This window comes from Podarcis tiliguerta (assembly GCF_965153285.1).
Source record: "Podarcis tiliguerta genome assembly, chromosome: 13".
NCBI classification, from domain to species: domain Eukaryota; kingdom Metazoa; phylum Chordata; class Lepidosauria; order Squamata; family Lacertidae; genus Podarcis; species Podarcis tiliguerta.
The window spans coordinates 27,375,994-27,402,296 of NC_139546.1; the positions used below are offsets into that span (position 1 = coordinate 27,375,994).

Consider the following 26,303-nt stretch of genomic DNA (forward strand, 5'->3'; position numbering starts at 1 on the left):
TTTCAGGTACCGGTAGCTATGGGTTTGCTGAGATATTCTAGTTTAGTTCTCATTACCTTGTAGAAGAAGTGGGACCTTCCCACAGCTCCGACTTTTCCTGTGGTGTTAAAAAACCCGACGTTCCCCTCTGTCGCTCCATAGATCTCATAGATTTGGACGGGTCCAAATCGGTGGAGGAACTCCTTCCAGACGTCCGCACGCATGCCGTTGCCTATTGCCATTCGCACACAGTGGTCTCGGTCGCTGTCTGTCTGCAAAGCAGCATGTCAGAGGGGTTGCTGCTGAACTAAATAAACTTTGCTAATATTTATTATTATTATACATTTCTATGCCACCTTTATCTTCCAAGGATCTCAAGGTGATGGACATGGTTCTCTTCCTCCCCATTTAATCTTCACAACAACCCCGTGAGGTAGAGATCGTGACTGGCTCAAGGTCACCCAGTAAACTTCATGGCTGAGTGAGGATTCAAACCCTCGTCTCCCAGGTCATAGTCCAACACTCTAACAATGATGCCACACTGACCAGTGCCGGCTTCCTGTCCTCCTGATAACAAACATGTCAGGTTAATGAAATGTGCTCTGTGAATGGCTTCCTAGGAAGGCTCTTTGGAAACTTCACCTGGTTCAGACTGCAGCTGAGGGGCTGTTATTTAAACAGTATGCCATAAGAATAGCCTTGAATCAGGGCAGTGGCCCACCTGGTACAACACCTAAACGGCCTCGGTCCAGTATATCTGAAGGAGCGTCTCCACCCCCATCATTCTATCCGAACACTGAGTTCCAGCGCCGAGGGCCTTCTGGCGGTTCCCTCAATGTGAGAAGCCAAGTTACAGGGAACCAGGCAGAGGGCCTTCTCGGTAGTGGCACCTGCCCTGTGGAACGCCCTCCCACTAGATGTCAAAGTGAACAACAACTACTAGACTTTTAGAAGACATCTGAAGGCATCCCTGTTTAGGGAAGCTTTTAATGTTTGATGCCTTACTGTATTTTAATATTTTGTTGGAAGCCACCCAGAGTGGCTGGGGAGGCCCAGCCAGATGGACGGGGTATAAATAATAAATTTTTATTATGATTATTATCTTGATCTGTTAGATACCTGTGGGAACCCAACAAGCAGCGAGAGAACCCAACAGCAGAATTTGCCTACCCAAGTTGGCGGCCTTCACTGGCTCTTGCAGGAACAAATCTCACAATTTACATGCTGTGCCACAGATAGAAGGCAACCAATGTCACCAAAGGTTTCCAAACCATGAGATCTACCCACCCGGGAAGAATGGCAGATGAAGCTGATGGACTACATGGAACTGGCGGAAATGACTGGCAGAATCCGAGACCAGGGAGAAGAGTCGATGGAAGAAGATTGGGGAAAATTTAAAGTATATTTACAGAAATATTGCAAAATTAATGAATGTTAGAAGAATACTGGAATGAAGTGATATGGTTTTAGCAGAAATGTTAACAAGAATTATGCAAAAACTGATTGTTAATGGGGTAAAGTGGAAAATTTAAAATTAGATCGGGTTAAGATAAATTATAGGGAAAAAATTGAGAAAGAGGGAAAGGATTTGCTGAATTAGCTAATTTGAACTAGAATACCAAAAAGGGGGGTGTGAGGAAGTTGAGGAAACAAGCAAATGAAAGATAAAGATATGAAATCTGGATGTGTTTTTAAATGTTTTTTCTTGTTGTTTTGTTGTACTGTTTTTTTTTTTGTTTTTTTCTATTTTTGAGGTATTGTTTGTTAACTCTTTATTGCTTGTTTTTTTTTCTATATCTTTTTTTTTCTGTAACTATAAAACTTCTAATAAATATTATTTTAAAAAAACAACAACAAAGGTTTCCAAACCATGGTTTCCAATTCTGGTTCTCAGGTAGCTGCCAGGGCCCATGGGCCTTCTTTTAAAAACCAAGCAAAAGAAACTGACAGGGCCATAAACTACCCTGGAAATTGATGCAGCTTCTGGAACATTTGAGGGGGTTTTTGTTTTTTTGTTTGTTTGTTTGTTTTTTGGAGATGGGGTGGCATTCACCAGGGGCATTGCTGCCTAGAAAAGGAGGATTATATTTTTAAGTTAAATAATAATAAAATGAGTGCCTGCAACTGTGTACCTGCTTCACCAGCTGTTCCTAGGCAATAAAATGAATTTTAAAAAAACAATGAGAAAAGAAGATGGCTGCTCTCCAGGTGGTCATTTGCAAGCTCCCTGGGCTGTGTGGGGCTCTTGACTTTGACCTCTAGGTGCAGCCCCCATCTATATTTTTGGATTCAGCTGTGAATCCAAATGGACAATCCATCTGAATTCTTGGCAACATTTTTGCCCCAACAACAAAACTGGCCTCTCTCGCCAACGGTTACCTTTTTCACATTACACAGGTAGCGCATCATTTCTCCCACATACAGGATCAGGGAAACACGATATCGTCTGCAGTCATTCCAGAACTCAGAAACGGAGAACTTAGGTTTCAAGACACACGTAGACCCTTGTGGGAATAAAGAGAGAGAGTGGCTTAGGTGTGGCCTTGTTGTGAGCACTGGTATAGGCAGATGCAGTTCTAAGTGCCATGCATTATATTATTGCAATGTAAGTCATATGTTGGGCTGCCTCTGGAAAGTGTCTGGAAACTTCAGCTGGGGCAAAACGCAGCAGCTAAGGGATTTGCTCTAAATGTGCAGTGAATCCTCACAGATACAAAAGCCTCCTTGCTTCTTGAGCCAGACAGCAGCTGAAACAGGGCTGGAGGATTTCGTTAAGGAGGCTGGGAACTGTAGCTCTGTCAGGGGTAAACTACAGTTCTCATGGTTCTTTGGTGCAGGGGAGCAGTGCGCTTTAAAATCATGTTATGTACACAGCCTGAATATGTTTGACTTTCACACGTAGGTTTCCTGGTCCGCTTCTTCCCATGGGTGGATGAAAGAATGTTCAGAATTAAATGGCGGCAGGTGTTTTCAATGTATAAAGTGCAAATATGTGGTGAGGAAGGATCCTATGTGGAGAGAGGTTGTGTGGTGTAGTGGTTAGAGCATCAGACTAGGACCCGGGAGACCAGGGCTCTGGTCCCCACTCGCCCTGAAGATCACTGGGCGATCTTGGGCCGGTCTCTCAGTCTAACTTGAGAGTACATCTGCACTCATGGATGTGTGTATGTCTATGCACTTGTCAACCCATCTCTGCCTATCACCCTCTTGCAGAGGAGGCGTGTGAGTGGACATTCCATACATACCAGCTTCCAGGCATCCTCCAACCCCAACTAAGAGTGCAACTGAGTGGTACAGCGGGAGCGGGATGTAGACGATGTCCTTGGGGAGGGCCCCAAGGTGGCTTGCTAGGTTGGATGCTATCAGCATCTTTCTCTGGGAAAGGATAGCAGCTTTCGGTAGCCCTTGAGGAAAAAGAGAAGGGCTCATTTAACAACCACAAATGACTCCGTCCAGTGGGAAAGCGTAACATGCTGGGATCCCAATACATTCCTTCCCATGATGACAGATTCTAGGAGCCACAGCAGAGAGCTGAGTGCAAGATGGGGACCAAAGGTGGGACAAACTACCCCAGAAGGAGCAAACAGATTCCCCATCAAAGGCACTAAGGTAAAGGTAAAGGGACCCCTGACCATTAGGTCCAGTCGTGGCCGACTCTGGGGTTGCGGTGCTCATTTCGCTTTATTGGCCGAGGGAGCTTCCGGGTCATGTGGCCAGCATGACTAAGCCGCTTTTGTCCAACCAGAGCAGCACATGGAAACGCCGTTTACCTTCCCGCCGGAGCAGTACCTATTTATCTACTTGCACTTTGACGTGCTTTCAAACTGCTAGGTTGGCAGGAGCTGAGACCGAGCAACAGGAGCTCACCCCATTGCGGGGATTCAAACTGCCGACCTTCTGATCAGCAAGTCCTAGGCTGTGTGGTTTAACCCACAGCGCCACCCGCGTCCCTTATCAAAGGCACTACCCCTCCCTTAATGACCCCATACACAAGTAGGGCAGGTAGAAGGAAGATGGGATTTCCAGACATAATTGCCCCCCTCACCCACCACTGTGACCTTTTCCCTCTTCACCTGTAGTCCCAGAGGTGAAAATATACAGGGATGTAGATTCAGCAGTTATGTTGGCTCTGAAGGAAACGGGCACAGGCTCGGCTGAGCTGGATTGGATCTGCCCCAGCAAAGCTTTCACGCCCTCGGTTGGGGAGTCTTCGCTCAGGAAGAAAACTTGGACTCCTTCATTCTTTAGAGTGGGAAGGACATCCTCAATGGCATCCTTGAAATCTTCAAGAGAGCATGAAAAGAGGTGAGGTTTTTTATTGACGCTTACTTCCTAACCTTAGGCACGGATATCTTCAAATACAGGCAACTCCCCATTTATGCATGTTCAATATGCATGCAACCGTATATACACACATTGCGTCAAACCCGGACGTGACCCAAAAGGTCACCAAAAGAGGCGGAATGGGGTGTTTGCAGGCTTTCCCAGTTGTGTTTTCAATGGCGTTCTTCTGCATTTATCCTGATTTTCTTGTGAGGTGTTTTAACATTTTCCCCTTAACCATTCCCTAATTCATTCCACACTTTCCAATGTTTTTCTCCATCGCTTCCCAAGCTGCAAAAAGAATGAATCTCTTTAAAAGTTGATTTGTTGCGCTTTGCAAACAGCGCCCTTTAACCCACTTTAACTGTGCAAACTTAAAAGTTCCAGTATGTTCTTGAATCCCTCCCCCCAAATATTGATGGACTGGAGGTGCCCTTTGTCTTCTTGGCTAGGTCTCCTTTCCTAAATGTCAATGACTTCTGTAACCGTTCAGCGGAAAACTGTATTGAAAGGCAGGGGCACGCTAGTTTCTCACAAAAGAAATGAGAATAGTGCCTGTATAGTGCCTGGCCTCATATCTCAGGTTCTACAAATGCTCAAAACTTACTTTTTATTGTTAAATGAAAGCATGGACTCTTGGGACTAAGGTTCATCCACAGGATAACTGCTTCTCCTTGCCTCTTACCCCTTCCCGACATCCTTGACAGCTTCCATAATCTCTTATCAGTGGCCATGCATCAGTATAGCCATGTACCGGTACCTAATTGGAGCTGAGAAGCCACTGTGGATTCCTAGTCACCTGGGCAGTCAGTGAACTGGCACAAAACATGGAGCTCTGCAAACATCAGCTGAAGGTTTATCCACTCTTACCTTTCCTCCACTCTTTCCAGCCAAGGCCTGTGCTTTGAAGCTCTGTGTCCAGGTGCCTCCCCACCCCATTTATTTATTCATTTTGCTCCAGAGCTTTTCCTGTGAAAGCCTGCTCTTTAGTGTTCAATGGGTGCAAATGTCAACCCACAGAAAACCCTGATTGATGCTTGTTCTGATTCAGCTTTAACGAATGGGTTTTTGCAAGGAAGACTTGGTGTGGGTGGGAGTGTGTGGATCAGCCCCAAGGTAGCAAGCCTTTTTTTTTTTTTCAGAGTTTGCAAAATCGAGCAATGAGACCATGCATTTTGTCTGGGACTGCAGCATCAAAAGTGAGAGCGGGGAAGAAAGAGAGGATAAAAGGGGCTTATACACTTTAGGTACCTTTTGCCCCACTCTTTACAGGCTCTGTGTTTGAGCTGTCGCCCCCCCCCCCAAGATTTTCCTGCAAAAACCTGCTCCACTTTAAAGCTGAATTCAGATTTCCCCTGGATTGACGTTGGCTCAGATTGAGCACTGAAGAGCAAGTTTTCACAGAGAAAACCCTGGAGCGAAAAGAAGGGCACCCAGACATGAAGCTTTAAATCACCAACCATGCCTGGAAAGAAACGAAGTAAGGTAAGTGTGGACAAGCCCTTAGTCGCAATCTCTTCCGGATCCAGCCCAAGAAATGTTCCTACAAGAAGAAGAGCTGCAAATAGTGCTCCCCACCAAAAACTGGCCAAGTTTTCGGGGCGCCTGAGGCAACATATTCTACACAAACCCCTTTCCCTGGAAGCAGAAATACGATTTAAACAAATTTAACTATTCACTCATGACACTCAAAAGCAGCTGTCTGGGGCTGCTGCCAGGATTCCTTGCCCAGAGGGGAGCAGTGGTCAAACTGGCCTAACTGTGCAGTCCAGAGATGCTTTCATTTCCCCCCTGAGGTGCAGCTATTTCCCACTAGCCAACAGTCACCATCACCTGGAGTTGTCAGTAGCACTTTGGCCTTGCAGGAGCTGAGGGCATGCAAGAGAGACTTGGCTCGGATGTTAGAGTTGATACACGCCATGACACTGCCAATCTTCTCCAGTCCCATCCAGACCCAGATATAGGCAGGGACGTTCTTGAGGAAAACAGCCACCGTTTCCCCTTCTTTCAGCCCCACGTGGTCCTGGAGCACTCTGGCCAGCTGACTGCTGCGCCTGTCGATATCTCGGTAGGAATAGGTTTCATCTCCAAAGAGGACCAGGGGCTTCTCTGGGTGCTTCTGGACTTTGGCCAAGAAGAAGTCCAGTAAGGCCATGGGAGGTTTGCGGCTGAAACACCTGTGGCATTTGTATCCTAATTGAGCGATGCGAAAGAAGGCGACCACGTCCTGCCAAAAATAGGGGCTGTAAAATTTCACCAGGTGGTAGACAAGGATCAAGATCCCTGACACAACCGTGCACACATCAAGCATGGCTGGGCTCTGGCTTCAAAAGACCCAAGCTCCTGGAAGCTGCAGGCATCCACTGCCTCTTGCAGGCTCCGTCTGAGAGCTGCTGAATGGAAGGCAGAAAAGCAACGAGGAACATTAAATGAGATGGAATTTAGACTCTTCCCTCCCACCAGTTCCCACAAGCTGATAGGAGGGAACATTTGACTCTCAGTCTGCAGATGGTTAATTTGCATGGACTGAGTTGTCTTTGGCTCACAGCACAGGGTTGGTGGCACACACAACTCCTCTGACTTACGGTTAGTGATTATATTTCCTCTCGGATGAAGGCAGGGCTTTATTTCAGCCGGAACTCACCGGATCTCAGTTCCAGCACCTCTCAGGTGGGCTCCATTGCCATCGTAAGAGGACGAGGGAGACTTCCAACACCTCTTTTTCTATAAAAATAGCACTAGATGAGGACATTGGTGCTGTCAACGTGTGCAGTTATGGTAAAACACTCTTCTGTTTGGGTACGGCAGAGGAGCCTTCTTCTCACAATTGAGCAGGCCCAACACAATGTCCCAATGTCAAGCACACGTCACGTGATGTCCTGATGATGTTCAAGGGGCCAGGGAGTGAAGCCAAGCACCCTCTGAAGATTGAGGGGCCTGGGCCCCTCCCAAAAATATTGGGGGGGGGGCGCCAAAACTGCTTCGTCCCCTAGGAGTTGCAGCGCCTCGTGTATGGTATGCTTACAAGAGCTCAGTGTTCCAAAATGTGGGTTGATGGAGAGAAAATCAAATGGACTCTCCACAGACATTTACGTGTTTATTTCATTTTTTGTCCCACCCATGGTACCCGTGAAGGTCAGTAAGTTAGCAAAGATGGCTGCCTCTTGTTTTATACTCCAATAAGCTTGGGAAGCAGGCTGCACTCACAAGGAGCAGCTGAGGGGCTGGGAACCTCTGGTGTTGTCAGGGACTGGGCAGAGGAAGAATAGTGGAGACCGCCTCCCCAGCCTGACCCTTCCAGAGAAGAAGTTCAGAGTTAAAACAGGGGGTTGAGGGAGGTAGCAGCTCAGAGGCAGATGAGGGGGGAAGCTGGGAAATCATAGGACAGCCAGAACAACACCCAGCTGAAACGTCATCAGAAGGCGTTCCAGACCCTCCATCTCTCAGAATCCGGTGAGCTTTAAAAGTAGGAGAGCAAAGAGCTCAAAGACAGAGGGCACGTAGCAGCACCCGTAGAGAAGACAATGAGAATGACGAGTGAGGAAGTGGGAGAGACGGGGGGAGGGCAGAGATTCACTCAGGACAATGCCATTATCCAAGAGGCTGGGCTCTATAGCCTCTCTCTGCTGTAAAGATTGAAATAAAAAAAGAACAGTAAGAAACTTTCCCTTGTCTTTGTACTTTCCTGGGCAACCAGCTAGGAGCCGCTGACAGCATCCTGACATATGTGCAGGCCAAATGCTGCCCTCTGTAAACATTGCATATATGTACATCTGGTACATCTGATTATAGGGATGCGGGTGGCGCTGTGGGTTAAACCACAGAGCCTAGGGCTTGTTGATCAGAAGGTCGGCGGTTCGAATCCCCACAATGGGGTGAGCTCCCGTTGCTCGGTCCCTGCTCCTGCCAACCTAGCAGTTCGAAAGCACGTCAAAGTGCAAGTAGATAAACAGGTACCGCTCCAGCGGGAAGGTAAACGGTGTTTCTGTGCGCTGCTCTGGTTCTCCAGAAGCGGCTTAGTCATGCTGGCCACATAACCTGGAAGCTGTATGCCGGCTCCCTCGGCCAATAAAGTGAGATGAGTGCCGCAACCCGAGTCTGCCACAACTGGACCCAATGATCAGGGGTCCCTTTACCTTTACATCTGGTTATGGCTAGGTCAACGGCTGTAGTGCAGTGGCAGAGCCTTACATACCGAAGGCCTCAGGTTTAATCCCCAGAATCTCCAGATATAGGGCTGTGAGAGACCCCTGCCCGAAACCCTGGACAGCTCCTGCAGTCAGTGTATGGTAGGCAATACTGAGCTAGATGGACCAGTTGTCTGATTTGGTATAAAGCAGCTTCTGATATGCTCCTTGCAAGCTCCAGCTCAGTGCAGCAGCCCCAGCTACAGCTCCTGTCACATGTACACCCCCTGAAAAAAAACCATCCAGTCCCCCTTTCAGTATATTCCTTCATCCCCCTGCCCTATCTTCCTAAAGCCCTCCAGCCTACGTTTTTACACCCATCCTATATCTATCTTGCTCTATCTACCGATGACTGGGTGTGGCTGAAATCCTCTGTGCACTGACTCAGAAGAATGCTCTGAGATGACAGTGGCCTTTCCCAGCATCTCTGGAAAACCATCACTTTTGGACCACATTCCAAGACCATGCAATGTCTGGAACCCTACTGAAATGAAGCACCGATCCTAGTTCTTTTGTTGTTCCAGATGCGCAACGATCTGGTCGTATCATTAATATTATTTATTAAATCCATTCGAAGTTCACAAGGTGGTTCACAACATAAAAATACAAAAGGAGAACACAAACTAATGAGAAGACAACGTGATGTTTCCTCCATGAGGTTCCAGCCTAGAAGCATGAAGACCACACTGTGCTTTCTGTGGCTGGTTCACCTGAATTTAAGTGTCAGCATTTAAATGTGTTGCCATCAATTGTGGCCAATTCCAGACTGTAGCTATTTTGTGGGTGGGATTCCATCCTATACCAGCAAAGTGAGGTTGTGCAATTAAAGCAGATTTGATTATCTTGTGCAGCAAGCCTGCTTCAAACAAACAAACACAAATCCCGAACTTTTGGTAAGGGAAGTGACAGGGAAATGCACTGGAAACTGCAGCATAGCAATTGTTTGATGCAATGTCTGCACAAACTTTGCGAAAACAAATAGGGTGGGATGAATGCTCCACAAACATATTGCCTGGAAGATCTCTGCAAATGGACCACATTTGTACATGTGTGCACAGCTACATGCAAATGTGTGATAACACGCAAAAAACATTCCAGTGGGTAGGGAGCAGAGGACCCCGGTGACAGCCTCATGTATGTAGTTTGCAATATATACATTGCAGAGCAAATGTGTTGTGTGAACACCGAAGGACAAAGTCTACAGGGAAAAAGAAAAACCAGGCACTCCTTTAAAAAACAAAACAAAAGGTCCTCCAAACTAACTTGTGCAGGATTCTCAAGAATTCATGGAGATGCATGCATGCCCTTCCCAAACAAAAGCCAAAGTGTTCAGTGCTCTAGTTGTTCCTGGGTTTCCTGTGCTACTAAGGACAGCTAAAGAGGCGTTCACAGCTTCAGTTTCTTCTCTGCAATGGCACTGAAGATCTGCTGAGTCATTGGCACGTAACTTTTTTCCAAGTCATCTAGGAAGAAGAGGGGGTCCCTGATGGTGACAGGGTCAAATCCTTCCTTCACCAGTTGACTTTTGAGCTGCTTAAAAGTCCCTGTGGTCTCCAGCATGTCCTGTGTGAAAAAGGGCACTGGGGTGAGTACAGAAGCATGAATGACACCCCACCTGTAATCATCTCAGGCAGGCAAGCAAGCCCTGATAAGAAGTAATGACTCTCCGGCAGTTTTATGTTACGTTTATTTATAAAAAACACATCCAGAGCACGGCTTCTCGCCTGCTCGCATTGACAATAGTTGGTCAGTCTGAATCTCCGCCCCTTTCACAGCAGGAAGGACGTTAAATTCCAGCCCTTCCCCTCTTACCCATCCGTTGTCCTCTGACCTTATCCATTCTCCCAGAACGGGGACTGAGAGGCTGGCCTTCCCCCTTCCACTCGACACACTCTCAGTCCTCTGCTTATCTGCTGATTGCCTAGCAACACTCTGGCTGCCTCCTAACTCTCCCGCTTCTTGAGAGCTAACAGGTAACAGGGTTTAGTGAGCAGGAAGAGGTGGCGGCAGAGAGAAGTCCGGAATCAGAGGCAGAAGCAGAAGCAGGAGAGGAGGGAGACCAAGAAGCAGAGATGGGACAGGCTGGTGAAGAAGCACAGGTGTCTCCCCCTCCTGCTGCGACCCGTTCCTTTCCTCACTAGTATCTCAGAACCAGGAGAGGCAAGAAGTGGGAGGAGCAGAGACAGGCATGCAGGCGCAGTCTCATATTGCTTGCTGGAAGAGGAGGTGACATAGACAGCTGTGGGAAGGCAGGGACCTTCATTCTCCGCCACTGCCTCATGGAGGCAAGACCTACTGAAGAAGAGTTGGTGTGCTTATTAGGCCTAGCACTCCTGCGCAGATCCTATTTTTTGTACCAAAGTGTTAACTTCACATACTCCATGTGATTTACTGAAGGCTCACTCCTGACAGCTAACAACATTAATAATACAGACTAAAGAGTGATGCAACAGAGCAGCGCCTTACCCGGATGCGAATGAAGCGAGGTATAGCATAGTTTGGCAAGCAGTCCTTGGCATGGGCATACACCTCCTTCCCATCAAAGGGCAGCCCATCCTTCAGGCATATGGATGCCATCCCGATCTTTCCTTCGTGTCCTGGAACAAACCAAAAAGAGGAATGTTTTAAGGGTGGAGCCACACATTGCACACAAACGAGGATAAAAGACAACCCCAATGGGGGCTTCTTCTAGGGGGGCTTCCAGATGTGGCAGCATCCCCATCACAGCTGTTCTGTCTTAAACTGGACGCGGAAGCAGAGCTCTGCTTCCAGAAAACTAACACTCTGTATCCAAGTGTGCAGCCTTCATTTCCTCTGCCCCAAATGTTGGAGGGGGACAGTTTTCACTGGGACCGTTATTTGTGTGAGAAAGGGTGAAATACTACTTCTCCCTGCCCCCACTGCACTTCACACACGCACACACAATTATTTTTGTGTGCGGAGGGAGAAAAAGAAAGGATCCAAAGGCAGTGTTAAAGAAGAGGGCTAAAGTAGGGGCAGGGGGCCCTGTGAATCTCCATATGTTGTTGGGCTGCTGCTCCTGTCATCCCTGATCACTGGCCATGCTGACTGGGGCTGATGGGTTAGAGTCCAATAGAATCTGGAGGGCTGCAGGTTCGCCATCTCAGGATTAAAGCAGTAGAATTAATTCCTAGAGAGGAAATAGACAATAGAGAAGGAAATGGTTCTACTGCCATGCCTAGCCCTGACCTGGTAAATGTAGAGTCCTCAGAGGGTGAACTTCAAGGACTTTGAGGAGTACGCAGGGTCTCTTAGAACTAGCACTGAGGATCCCCTTGAGGGATCTCCTCAGGGAAGGCCTGCTGAAAAACCCTTGGTGGTATCAAAGGAAGAGTAGGCGCCGCCACCACCACCCCAGTCCTCAAGAACACCAGCATTGAAAGATCTGGGTCTGAGGGAACATTTTTGGTGGACTTGTAAAAGAGTAAAAGTGTATTGGGAAATGATCCATAACAAACTGAAAAATATGTTTAAAAGTACTCCCCCCCCCAAAAAAAAACACAACAACTCCAGAGTCATTTCTGTTGGGGATAATTCAGACTGAAATTCCCAGGTGTCAAAAAAGGTTATTTATGTAGGCCACTACTGCGGCCCATGTTTTGTTAGCCCAAAAATGGAAAATGAGCAAAGTCCCAACTAAAGAAGAGTGGCAACTTAAGTTGACAGAATATGTGCAGCTTGCAGACATACAGAAGAAGAGAACAAGAAGAACATACATTTAGAGAAGACTGGAAAACTTTTACTGAATATATGGGAAATAACTGTGTACAGCTGAAAACGCTGGCAGCATTAAGATAAATTCAACAGTGTAAATAAGTTATGATGCATGTATTAATGGAATACTGAATGGTATAGTTTCTGTAAAATATGCAGGAATTTATGATATGTAAAATGAACCATGGAAAGAGAAGAAGGGAAGTCATTGGTATGTCAAGGATGTATAAATGAGTATTTTAAATCGTAAAACAGAAAATTTGTGTGTGTGTGTGTGTGCGTGCGTGTGAAAGATCCAGGTCTGTGGCTGAAGAGCAATGACGTAGCATGTGTGTGACATAAAAATTCGGCACCCCTTCACCTCTCCACTTCTGTTGTTTGTCGTTGTTGTGGTGCCCCCTACGGGCACCCTCTAGATTCAGTGCCCAGTCTCGCTCCCCTAAATGCACCTCTGCTACAGACTCAGAGTCAACACACAGCTCATGAGTAAAGAGTCTCCCGAGCCTTTCAGTTGCTGAAAAAGCCACTTCTGCCCTTTGGAGGTTGCGGACTTCACAGCCCCACCACGCACGCGGTGGGTGGAGGCCAGCCCCCGCGCGATTGGGGGGATTGCCAGCCGCGTCACCCCCTGGTAGGCCAATCGGCTGGTTCAGGGGCCATGGCATGCCCTATAAAGGCAGGATGCGGCCAGGGATCTCCCTCTTTGCCGCTCATCCGCTGTTTGGTTTTCCTACCCTCCCACTCTATAAGGTTTTGTTCTTTGACCTTGCTATGGACCTTGGTTGGTCGCCATTGAGGGGCCTGGTAGGAATTTTTCCACTTGGCAAATTGGCACCAGCCACTTAGTTTTCGCCTACCTCGTAACAATTGTCATAACTTTCCAGGTATTGGTGGTTAGGCATTGGAATATTTCTGTAGATGGAAGAGGGGAGGTAATGCAATCACCTGCCCTGCATATTGAAGGGTAGTCCGGTCAAGGATTCCGGGGGGCGTGGCCCTGTCCGAAGCCTGGGGAGGTGAGGGCCCAAAGCATGCCCCCTATCGGTGACCCCAGGAGAGTTAATAGTTGATGTGCATCAGCAGGACTCCTTCTATTGGTGGTTAACCCTTCCCAGACTTCAAGCGGATGGGCTGAAGTTGGATATAGTCGGTTAGGACCAATGCCCAAGCCAATACCGCTCATCACCTGTAACCAATAAAGCTGTGGCCTTTTTAGCCCATTAACCTTAATAATTGTGTCGTGTGTCCTTATTTCCACTTGGGGGGCGGGAACTCGCCACGCAACAGCACAGGTCTCCGGCTCCTGATTCTAGTTCCTGCACCTTGCCTGAACTCCCTGCGCTATTAGCCTTGGATTGTTGCCTGATGTTGCTTCTGGTTTCTACCTTGGACCTTGGCTTACTCTCCATGCTTGACCTTGCTTTGTTTGCACTGTGCTCCATCTGCAACCCTGTCCCTGCTGGGGAGTGCTTTGCTATTTGCTATCTTCTAGGACTGGGCACCCACTGGAGAGTGGCATAAGCCAGGAAATGGCTACAACAATCTATACAAGCCATAACCCGCTAGAACAGCAGCATTACAGGCCATCTACACCTGGGGAAAATTGCACAGCTATTCTATGGAATTTTCTTATTTGTTTTTAAGTCAGATTTTCTGAGATTTGAAAGAAAAATGGAAGCTGGACAGGGAACAAACAAGAGGATGTTGTTGCAGGAAACTGCAATATAAAACTTATCACATTAAAAAAAGTGCTTGTGTCCTGGTGTTTCACTTGTCACAACTAACTGCTCTAGACGTGCAACAGTTGCAGACATTTGCCCTGCACCCTGATGTGCAAATGGACTCTCCTTCAGCAGTAAATAATAAAACACGTTAATGTCGCTTTGGGGAAATTGTATTCTGTGAAAATTTTTCCTTGACCTACTCCTAGACTATACGGAGAACCCAGTATGGCTCATTCTTTTTCTTGCCAAGTGAGTTTTCTCTTTCAGATTGTTTTTCTCCTTCTTCACATATTCCCACCCTCCCTTATGCATATAGATTTCGTAGTTGTGAAATTATTACTATCATCTCCTTCTGCTATTTCAGAAGCTAGCTTAGACACCTGCTTTCCAGGCTGCTTTTCTTTTATTGCATTTATAGGGAGGCTGGAAGTTATGGTTTTATCGTATGCTTGGGATTCATGTTCGGTTTTATGATGAATTTTTCATTGTACTTTATGTGGCTGATCTTTACATACACCGCTTAGAAATGATTTTTTAAAAAAGCGCAATATACATGCCATGAAATAATTAATTAAATAGGCTTCTAAATAGCCACTGGCCTGGGCTTGCCGGTGGGACATTAAAAATTGCTTGTTGGCAACCAAGTAGAGAACATGTTGTAAATAGCAAAGAAGTTGGTTCTGGTCTTTCTGGCTTTTAGCTATGTCACAAATAACCACATTCTCTACATTAGAGGGAAAATGATCAGTCCATCTTGCACCCTGGGAGGTGAATGGATTTTTGCTCCCGCAAACATTTTCATTGTCCACAGTACAACTCAGAATAGATAAAAGGGTTACATCTGAATATGTCTGCCTGTAGCACAAGGCAGTGTGTGGACTAGAGAGAAAGATTAACCTCACTGGCATCTTGATCTCAAATATTTGTGCTAGCATATCTGCCAGTGGCGCAATGTCATGGTTTGTGACTTTGCTCTGTGGGAGCCCTTCTAAGTAGTGGAGTAGGAAACCTGGAAATAGTGCCAACGTATTTCACATCTGGCAACCAATGCACCCCTTTGGTTTCAGAAAGTACAGGGGTAGATGAATCTAAAAAGCCCGGGACACAAATTTCCACAGCCCTCTAGTGGCTATGGTGGCTCATTTACCAGAAGTGAGGTATTTCGTGTTAACTCTGGAAGAGTAGACTCAATTCTGACCAGACTAAGCCTTCTGATCTATATTTTGCCCTAGGAGGCTTAGTTTGGTCAGAATTGAGTCTGCGCTTCCAGAGTTAACACAAAATGCATTACTTTTGGCAAATGAGCCATCATAGCCCCTAGAGGGCCGTGAAAATTCGTGTCGCGGGCTTTGTAGATTTCTCTACCCATGTGCTATCTGAAGCCAAAGGGGCCCATTAGTTGCCAGATGTGTGTTTTTTCCAGCTCTCCTTCCCACTGTAGCTAGCAAAACATATCTTAGCTAGCAAAACACATTTCACACATGTCACCAGACACATGCCTTCCAGCTTCTCTTGCACTCTTTGCGCCACTGATGGTATTAATGTGGGACTAATAGAAAGGGAGAAGGGCCATTAGGAAAAGGAAGAAGAAGTGGTATAATTTGTGGCCAGGGCAGGTTTTTTGTTTGTGTTACAAGCTGATGCAATCCATCGATGTGAAAGTGTTGCATATTACATTCACTGTCTTGTATCTCTTCAGTGGAGAAGCAGCATATAAAAATAAAGCAGCATTTCAAAATAAACACTGTTGACCTAACGGATCTAACTGTGATTCATGCATTGCAGAGGTTTGGACTAGATGACCGCTGGGGTCCTTTCCAACTCTGTGATTCTAAATCTCTGTTCAGCACGTTCTGCAGATCCATCATAAGGAGAGTGAACAAAGTGTGGCTATTCCACAATGAATGCCCAGTGTGGAAGCATTGTGGGTGAAGGACATTTTTTCAGTGGAGGGGGAGCAGAGGCGAGCTGCCGGCCATACCTTCCGAGGCAGATGGGAGCTGGAGTCCAGTGACATTTGGGGCAGCATAGGTTCCCCACCTCTGGTTTAGACACCTTGTGCTCTATAGACCGTGGGACTCACAGGCACTTCAAACCATGACTGGAAATGGTGCCAGTGTCCAAAAATGGCGGGTACAATGGACTATCCTCAATACCTCTTCCCTTAGCCTGCTGCTGTGGAGCCGATCTCCTGATGCCACAGATGCTAACTCTGGCTGCCCAAAGTTGCATTTAAGAATGGCACTTCAGGACCCACCTGGCACCGGCACACCATAGACACTGGCTTCCTGAACCGACTCCAGCGTTGCCAAGGTTGTCTCAACCTCCGTGGTGGCCACATTCTCCCCTTTCCAGCTGCAGAGAGAGGGGAACAGTTACCATTAGGGGAGAAGAGCATGTCTATTATGTTAAGAGCAACTACCACAGCATTTCTTTCCCGCTCTTGAGTGTTCAAAGTGCTTTGTGTATAATATTGTGCCATAATCTTTAAATCTGTGGAGGGTGGCAGGAAGGTGGGGGCAGAGTTGGCGCACTCCTGTGTGCTCACCTCACCCCTCAATGTCTGTCCATTTAAGCCCCATAATAAAACAGTGGAATAAACCAAGGCAGGCACACATCCCTGCTTCTTCCTACACCTTCTGCTAGCTCAGAGTCAGCAAGAGAGCAAGCAGCAACAGCGAGAAGGAGGAAGAATAGGACCAGGTAGTGGGGTAGGAGAGCTGGGGTGGGGTGGGGAATTCACATCCAGCAACCAATGTGCCCCTTTGGTTTCAGATATGACATGGGCAGATGAGTCAAAAATCCAGGACCCAAATTTCCACAGCCCTCTCGTGGCTGCGGCGGCTCATTTACCAGAACTGATGTATTTAATGTTCACTCTGGACGTTTATACTTCATTTGGACCAAACTAAATCTACTGGTGTGTATTTTGCTAATGCTAAATACATTACTTCTGGTAACCAAGCCACCATAGTTACTAGAGGGCTGTGAAAATTTGTGTCCCAGGCATTTTAGATTTGTCTACCCATGTACTATCTGAAACCAAAGGAGTGCATTGGTTGCCGGATGTGAAATATATTGGCATTATTTTCAGCTCTCCTACCCCACTAAGGAGGCTCCCAGGATCAACAGTGGGGCTTTCACATGAGGTGTGGCTCTCAGCAACAATCTGACAGTGTTCATTGCAGATCAGAACCAGAAACCTCCTGACACATTGCTTGTTTTCCTGCCTCCTTTCGACATCACAGTATGAATGATCTCTGTACAGAATAAGGACATGTACAGTACATGTGTTTCTGTCATCTTTCTTCCTGAGGTGTTTGCTAAGGGCTCGTCCACACTTCCACTTGAAAGCACAGGGCTCAGCAGTTTTCCACGTGTCATGCTTTCTGGGCATGGGTTTGAGTGATTTTGCCTTTGCCCTGTCATTTTCCCCGGAAAACCTACTCTTTAGTGATAAATCGGAAGAAACAGCAATCGTGGAAAATCCAGTTGCATTTGGTGCTAAAGATCGAGTTTCCATAAGGAGTGGAAGGGGGCAGAAGTGGGGCAAACGGAGGCAAGGACAAACCCTGAGAATCAAATTGTGGGTCTTTTTGCACCAACAGCCAGATCTCCTGTTGTTTCCCCCTCAACCATTTGCTTTGAGAGCTGCTGGGTATATTGCAAAGCAAAGGGGCAGTGAGACGGCAGCCAAGCAGAAATTTGCATCTATGAATATAAATGAGCAAATGCAAATCTCATGCAGGCTTCTGTCAGGGGCCTGTCCCCGAGACATTTCAGAACTCCCCCTGCTTCTAAATATACCTTGCATAGATTTGCACTGTGTTATATGCTATACCTGCCATAATGCCAACAACAGATACACTGTATTTTTCCGTGTATAAGACTAGGTTTTTTTAACCAAAAAATTAGGTTTAAAATTGGGGCTCATCTCATACATGGGTAATGCTGAGGGGTTTTTTCTTAATTTGGAGTCCCTCCCCCAAAAGGAGGCATCTTATACATGGGGGTGTCTTATATACGGAAAAATACGGTATATATCATCTGAAACTGCAACCTCACACTCCACGAGACCAAGGCAGCAGATCCCACCCCACCTGGAGAGGTGGGACTCACCGGAAAGTGTCTCCTACCCGGTCCTGAAAATACAGAAAGCCATCATGGTCTTGCATCAGGAGGTCACCACTGTTGAAGTAGCAGTCTCCTTTGGTAAAAACATCCCGGAGAATCTTCTTCTCTGACTTCAGTTGGTCTCCTGCGTAGCCAGAGAACGGGGTATGGCTAGTGATCTTGGCCACCAGTAAACCCGTCTCACCTTGGAAGGGAAGGAAGGAGAACCTTGGTAATTCTGCCCTATTTCCCCATGCCCCATAACAAATCAACACAGTGGTGAAATTGACTGGACCAGACTACTCTAAACAATTACACTCATAAAGGACAATGTTTTTAGAGTACAGGAGCTGAATGGAAAAGGTAGCTTTGCATGCCTTCCCCTTGAAGTTTACCCCTCACAGAGCTACCATTCCCAGCATCCCCCAACTAACTACAATACCCAGAGTTCTTTTAGGGAAAGAATGCATTTCGAATGTTCTTTAAAAGTATAGTGCGTACACAAAAGTGCTTTTACCCCTTTGGAACATTACTGGTCTTAAAATAAACTGGATAGTTCCTTAAAAAGAACAAAACTCTTTAAATCTTCATTTGTTTCTGAGTTGGTTCAGAATATTATTATTAATTTATATATAATTTATACCCCACCCATCTAGCTGGTTTTCCCCAGCCACTCTGGGCAGCTCCCAACAGAATATTAAAAACACGATAAAACATCAAACATTAAAAACTTCCCTAAACAGGGCTGCCTTCAGATTTCTTCTAAAAGTCAGATAGTTGTTTATTTCCTTGACATCTGATGGGAGGGCATTCCACAGGGCAGGTGCCACTACCAAGAAGGCTCTCTGCCTGGTTCCCTGTAACCTTACTTCTCGCAGCGAGGGAACCACCAGAAGACCCTTGAAGAAGGACCTCAGTGTCCAGGCTGAGCGCTAAGGGTGGAGACACTCCTTCAGGTATACTGGGCCGAAGCCGTTTAGGGCATTAAAAGTCAGCACCAACACTTTGAATTGCGTTCGGAAACGTCCTGGGAGCCAATGTAGGTCTTTCAGGACCGGTGTTATATGGCCTCAGCAGCCACTCCCTGTCACCAGTGTAGCTGCTGCATTCTGGATTAATTGTACTTTCTGGATCACTTTCAAAAGTATCCCCATGTATTTTATATTTAATCATTTATAATTCACCTTGAGTTCTCTTGGGAAAAAGACATTCCAGAAATTCTATAGACAATCTTAAAAAAAAATAAAAATCTTCCTGTAATGCGCCTAAGAGTTTTGTGGATTGGGCAATTCATATGTAAAATTAGTGCTTGTATGTGATGCTGGACCCAAACACACACGCATGCTGAAGTGAGAAACCAAAATTCTGAAGTCAAGAGTGCTGAGAGATGTTAGGAGACCCCATACAGAGCTACAGTTCTCAACACCCTTGCAAAACCACAGTTCCCACGATTCTTTGGGGGCAAGCCATGGCTTTTAAAGTGGCATAAGAGTGCTTTAAACCTATGGTGTGGATGTAAATGTACGCTTGTTTTATTACCTGTGGCCACTGGGAGGCAATATCCTTTCTCGTCCCTCACCGGCTCATCCTGGTCAACGTTATATTGAACCAGTTCGAATTTTGCCAGTTTCTGAAGTGGAACAGATAGAAAGGGAAACATGAGATGATAAGGCATAAATTCAAGGCAAGCATGTTATAACACCAGGATCATAAAGCATTTTATGAAACCATAGAACTACAGGAAGGGACCCAAAGGGTAATTGAGTCCAACGCCCTGGAACCACAGCTAGGATCATTGACCTCAAGCAAAGATAACCAGTGGCCAACAGGCCAGAGTCAGGTCCTTGGCACCTGGACTGTGGCTTCTCTTCCTTGGCACCGCTGCTCTCCTCAGCACTGCCCTGGAAAGCGAGGGTTGCACAGATCTGGACAGAGCCACCTCAAGCTCCTTCAACCAGCAACACCAACTTCCCCCAAAGAGTGTGGTAGGAGAGCTTAGTTTGTGTCCTGCGCTTTTTAGACTCGTCTACCCATGAACTTTCTGAAACCAAAAGGGCATATTGGTTGCCAGATGTGAAACACCGTACTTTTCCATGTATACAACGACCTTTTCTTCTGTAAAATAAGGTGTAAAAACGGGGTGCGTCTTATAAACGGTTAGTGCATAGGGGGGATGAGTGATTGGTTGCAGCCACGAGCTGCAGCTTGTCAGTGGCAATTGGATGTTCGAATGCCGGCTGCTGTTTGTGAACGGGCAGATGCTTGCAGGCTTCTGCGATGCGAGCAATTTTCTGGGTTAGTGATTTACTGCATTCCCCACCCCCCAAAAAAGCTCCGCAACTCTGGACCATCTCCCCCATTTTCTTAATTTTGAGCCCCCCAAAATAGTGTCTTATACACAGGGCATGTTATACACAGAAAAATATGGTATGTTGGCATTATTCTCTGAAACCAAGAGGCCAGAGGGAGAGTAACTGGTTCTGCTAAACTGGGCAAAGGTGCGCTCAACATCTCTGGCCGGTGTTGGGTAAAGCTGCGTTTTCTGTCCTTCTCTGAAAAACATCCCTCAAGATGCCACCTGGGAAAGCTCTTGGAACTTTCTACAAGCCTACGTCACTTTAGCTATCATGGCTCCCCCCCCCAGGAATTCTGGGAATTGTAGTTTGGTGAGAGTGCTGGGGATTATTTGTTAAGAGGAACCTAGTCACATGCCACCACTCATAGAACTACAGTTCCCAGAGTTCCTCTTGGGAGGGGTGATTATTAAACTAAGTCACCTTATGCACATTTATTTGCTTTTCAATCGAGGTAATAAATCACTAAGGTCTTCAATTGAAAATAGTTCAAAGTTCAGGACTGAACGGATTAACTTTACACAGTTATGTAACGCTTGTGGGTGTCGGCAGATTTTTTATTCCGTTGCCCTGTACTTTGGAACCTGCTCTTTGATGTTAGTTTATCTAAGCAGGTGCTCCAGCAAAATGTTGCAACATGAAGTTTAGGATTCCAGCCAGCCATGCCCTTTTTCAGGGCATTTCATTCCATTCCATCTCCCTGCTGGTTTACGATTCTCCCCACTCCACTCTCAAAAACAACCTGTCATAATTCTCGGCCCGAAGTGAATGCAGAGCCCTCATTAGACTCTTTCCCCCAAAAAAATGTTTCTCTCTTTTTTCGTACTTCTACAAACCTTGGAGTTCCTGGGTACCTGCTGATACATCTTCCTTGTTTGTGTGAGTACTGCCACTTTGGCTTCAGAAGGAACCACACTTAGAAAATTGAGTTTACTATTACTACAGCCGTACTTTGGAAGTTGAACAGAATCCGTTCCGGAATGGAAACCAAGGCGCGACTTGCGATTGGCTGCAGGAAGCTCCAATCAGAAGCTGTGGAAGCCCCATCCTTCCAGAAATAGTTCGCAAACCAGAACAGTCACTTCTGGGTTTGCGTTGTTTGGGAGCCAAAATGTTCGAGAACTAAACTGTTTGAAAACCAAGGCACGACTGTGTAGACAAGTAGGATCCGCAACAAAATGTTGCAGCACGGGTTGCTCCCTGTTCAGGATTCCAGTCACTGCGCTCCATTTCCTCAAGATAGTGACATCTTCCCTCTTCTATGTGGGGGGTGACATTTTAGCAACATAACCAATGGCACTGGCAGCCTGAACATCAGCAATAGAGGGAATTATGATGGCAGCATTTACAAGACATGATATAATGTAATAGAGAAAAGAGTTCGCTAACTTTGCGGTTGTCTTGCATTATCTCCCCCCACCCTTGATCCATCCATATTGAATTGGCTGGCGTTTTCCTGTTGCTATATTCATATACAGTGGTACCTCTGGTTGCGAACGGGGTCCGTTCCAGAGGCCCATTCGCAACATTAATAGAACGCAATCCGCAGCGGTGCATCTGCACACATGCAGGTTGCGATTCACCACTTCTGTGCATGCACGTGACATCATTTTGCGCGTCTGCACATGCACGAGTGGCGAAACCTGGAAGTAACCCTTTCTGGTACTCCCAAGTCGCTGCAGGACGCAACCTGAAGAAACATGTCATGAAGCAAACATAACATGAAGTATGACTGTATTAATTGGAAATATTTTCTGGCATACTTTGAAACACTTTATTGTGAAATGTGCTTGATCAAAAAAAAAAAAAATGCATTTAGAAGTCCCAGGTGCCAAAACATGATTTAGCAACATCATGATGCAGGGCCAGGTTCGGCTCAATGGTTATTTCCTCTCTCTCTCTCTCTCTCTCTCTCTCTCTCTCTCTCTCTCTCTCATAGGACTCCTGTGACTTAAGCCCTTCATCTCAAACAGACATGGCATGGGGTGACATTTTTCCCATCCCTGTATCAGATGTGCCAGGAACAGCTTCACCTCCAAGGCTTCTTGTTTACTGCACAACTCTTCAAAGGACAAAAGCCCTCATCTCGGAATATCTCGTGGGACTCTTACCTTTGCACAAGAGGCTGCATTCCAGCCAGGCAAAGGTCAAAGGTTTCTAGAAGCAGCCCCCACCCCCCATTTAAAAAATACCCATATCTCTCCATCCTCCATCCATGAAAAGAGCAGGCATTATCATAGTACAGTAAGGACACTCCAGTCGGGTAAAACCACATGAGGAGGCTGAAGCCCTTGAACCAGAATAACAATAAAGGAAAGGAACAGAAGAAAGTCTCTCATCCCCAGCCAAAAGGTGATTAAGACTAAGAAGGCACCAAAGGTGCCAGGATCCAAGCAAACAGTAAAGGTAAGATAATGGTGAAGGACCCCTGGACAGTTAAGACCAGTCAAAGGTGACTATGGGGTTGCGGCACTCATCTTGCTTTCAGGCTGAGGGAGCCGGTGTTTGTCCACAGACAGCTTTCCGGGTCATGTAGCCAGCAGGACTAAACCGCTTCTGGCACAATGGAACAGCGTGATGGAAACCAGAGCGCATGGAAATGCCATTTACCTTCCCGTCACAACAGTACCTATTTATTCACTTGCACTGGCATGCTTTTGAACTGTTAAGTAGGCAGGAGCTGGGACAGAGCAACGGGAGCTCACTCTGTTGCAGGGATTCAAACCACCAACCTTCCAAGTGGCAAACCCAAGAGGCTCAGTGGTTTAGACCATAGCAGCACCCACATCTAGCAAACAGTACGGACAGTGCTTCTCCCCCCCCCCCCCGAAAAATATTTGCCGGTACTCAGCATGAAATTGTTACATAGGTGCCACACTTTTCAACAAAAACCCCCCTGAAAAAAGCATTAAGTAGAGTTAACCTCAGAGCCGTCTTTCCCATACGGCTTAGTGGTTTGTTGTGCCAGGGCGCTGGCCTCTCAGGGGCACCCCAGCGAGTGGGGGAGCTGCGCGGCTTTGTGGCAGTCTCTCCTTTCCCTGCACGCCCACCAGCTGCACCCCATCAAACATATGGCTGGCGGGCGTGCAGCTTGCCTCCCAAGCCTCCTTGGGAGGAGAGTGATCCTAAGCCTCCGCAGAAACAGCCAGGGGAGGGAGCGAGGGAACCTGGAAGGTGACAGGGAGGTGGGGGGAGAAGGACAAGGGACGCGCCAAAATGCGTCGCCCCCGCCTGCTGGTGGAGGGGGTGTTCCTGGAGAAGAAGCGGCCCCTTTCTTGCAGTGCGAGGTGGCAAAGGCAGCCAGGGAAGCAGACCAGAATAGACGCAATGGGATCTCTCGACTTCTATTCTTTTTTTTAAACTTTGAAGCAGCCGCAGGGGAAGTGTAGAATCATAGAAGTCCGACTTCGATCACAGAATTGTAGAATTGAAAGGTGTCCCAAGGGCTGTCTAGTCCAACCCACTGCAATGCTAGGGGATTCTATCAGCAGTGTTTATATACCCAGGGAGTATATAGCAGGACAATGGGTGATGTAAAAAGACAGAGATCTTCCTTACTATCAAGCTGGCCACCCGCCAGTACATCCCTCCAAAGGGAGCTATGCTCACCCACAAGATGGCCCAAGGGGAACAGAGTTATGGTATCCTCAGTGTGGTCTCCCACAGCAACCAGTAGGCCAGCACAAAGGAGCCCTCCGCCAAGATGTGCCGCCCTCCCCACCTCAAGGCCTTATCATGAAATGGGCCGACTCACTCATTGCCGAGCCAGCCCGGATCAGTACCAATACAGGCATCAAGGTCCTAGGCAGAAGGACCCCATGACTGCGGCTGTATAGCCTAAAGATGGACTCCTGTCAATATCTCACCTTGCAGCTCTTACCACTGACCTTGCCTACCCCAGGGGAGAGATGTCGTTTGAGCCTGCCCAGTTTGCGCCCAGGACACATTCGTGAACATAACTGGGAGCTTGCAAAAAGCAGTACAGTGACTTTTGGTTACCACCAGTGTAAAGCAGCGTTTATGGGGGAATTTCTTTCTTTTTAAGCCCGTGAGTGTGGATTTAATTCCTGCTCCTTCCTCTTTGTAGCCCCAGGCACCTGTTTTCTGTTTCCTTTTCCAGAGCAGAGATAAGCGCATGGTGTCAGCTCCCTAAGTTGATAACTCTGGGGAACCTTTCCTAAAAAAAAAGATCAACAACTCTGGACAACCTAGGTGGATAAAAGGTTGCCAACTCTGATTTGCCGCACTTATGGGGAGAAGACTATAGCTGCTCTCACGGTGCCTTGGGAACATGGAAAGACTCCTCCACTCATGACTTTCTTGCTTGTATTCCGCAACCTGCCCTGAGGAAAGAGGTTCTTCTTCGCATAGATTGAGGGACATTGTGTGCCAGCCATACCTAGGCAGCTGCCAAATTATCCCGCTCCATATCATTGTGCTGCACAAGTCAGCCACGCCAAAGGCACATAGCGTCTCAACCATTACATATCCGTCAGCTTTATTTTCATGAAAGACGCCTGTGGCTGTCACAAATTACTATTGTTGAGAATTGGCAAGTGGGGTGGGTGGGTGGGGCAGGCTGTATGCCTGTGTCCCTTCTAATTCCTGGATCTATCAAGGATTCAACTGCTGGGATAGCCAGGCAAGTTTCCTGGTAATGGCAACCTAAATATGGGCCATTAAGGTAACAAAGGAAGTGGCTCTGTGCCAGAGAGAAAATAGGTGGATTGCTCTCCCTCAACTAGTTGTTAGTTAGAAAGACAAAAAGCCCAAGTTGAGGTGTGTGTGAACTAGAAGCAGCTGGGCAGCTGTGAGACAGAGCCATGCTTGATTTCTGCTGGAATCCAAACCTGTAGCCATTGGAGAAGCAAGACCTTGCTGTGAGCCTCTCCATCGTAGGCGCAGGTTGTGTATATGTGTAAATAAACTATATATCCTAAAGACTTTTCTGGAGTACAAGAAGATGGGTCCCTCTCTACAGGGGATAACCATTTCAAATTTGACACAGGGGAGTTAAGGGAGGGAGGAGAAGGAGATGGAGGCCGGATAATCAGGAAGAACACACACTTGTTTTCTCTACATTTGCTTAGATTTAGTTTCAGTAGGAAAGAGGGAATAAGGCAGGTGTGGCCAAACTGGGGGGCCTCCACAGCTGTCATTACCAATGGCCAGGAACAGGGCCAAGCGATATATCAATATATTGTCCAAAACTGGTTTGAAGTCCATATTGTGATATTGGCTTTGTAATTTTTGACCTGACAATATATTATTATTATTTATTGAAGTTATATACCACCCTATACCCGGGGGTGTCAGGGCGGTTCACAGAATAAAATCAAGTTATAAAACAAGAAAATACCTAATAAAAATAAAAACAGCAACCCAATAACCCCCCCCCCAAAAAAAACCCCACAAATTGTGTGTGTGTGTGTGCTATGCAAAAATCATAATGTGGGCAAAACAGTGAAGCCAGCCAATGCCTCTCCTGATTCCTACAGCCCCTATTAACTCTGTTAACTCAACTCTCCCCCACCTCATGCAGGAGGCAGCGAATCACAAGAGCAGGTGCCAGCAAAAATCACGATGAAGGCAAAACCGTGAAGCAAATGCCTCTGCATAGTTCCATCCTTATTTCAGACATTGTGATATATCGGTATATCGCTACTTGTTTAGCTGCTGATATACAACAATGTTGAAAACCAGCTATCGCTCGGCCCTAGTCAGGAATCCAGTCCAATATCTGGAGAATACCACTTTGGTTATTCCTAGAATGAAGTATAGTGCCAAAGTCTACACAGAAAAGGTGGCTATTGAAGAGAGAACTGAAGGCAGCTTTAAGAGACCAGAAGATGAGGTGTGCAATTAGAGTGGAGTGTTTGGGGATGTTT

General features: G+C 46.7%; 1 protein-coding gene across 1 annotated transcript in view; it reads right to left on the reverse strand.

Moving 5' to 3' along the window:
* LOC310662668 (uncharacterized protein) overlaps positions 1 to 26,303 on the reverse strand; it is a 49,514-nt gene that overhangs the window by 10,008 nt on the left and 13,203 nt on the right. Inside the window, exons 6-15 of the mRNA XM_083409613.1 lie at positions 19,601 to 19,691; positions 18,068 to 18,266; positions 16,206 to 16,303; positions 10,956 to 11,086; positions 9,877 to 10,052; positions 6,136 to 6,626; positions 4,053 to 4,262; positions 3,225 to 3,383; positions 2,359 to 2,483; positions 57 to 251 (exon numbers count right to left, since the gene is read on the reverse strand). Of these exons, the coding sequence (XP_083265739.1) occupies positions 57 to 251; positions 2,359 to 2,483; positions 3,225 to 3,383; positions 4,053 to 4,262; positions 6,136 to 6,626; positions 9,877 to 10,052; positions 10,956 to 11,086; positions 16,206 to 16,303; positions 18,068 to 18,266; positions 19,601 to 19,691 (1,875 nt within the window). The remainder of the gene's footprint in view (positions 1 to 56; positions 252 to 2,358; positions 2,484 to 3,224; positions 3,384 to 4,052; positions 4,263 to 6,135; positions 6,627 to 9,876; positions 10,053 to 10,955; positions 11,087 to 16,205; positions 16,304 to 18,067; positions 18,267 to 19,600; positions 19,692 to 26,303) is intronic.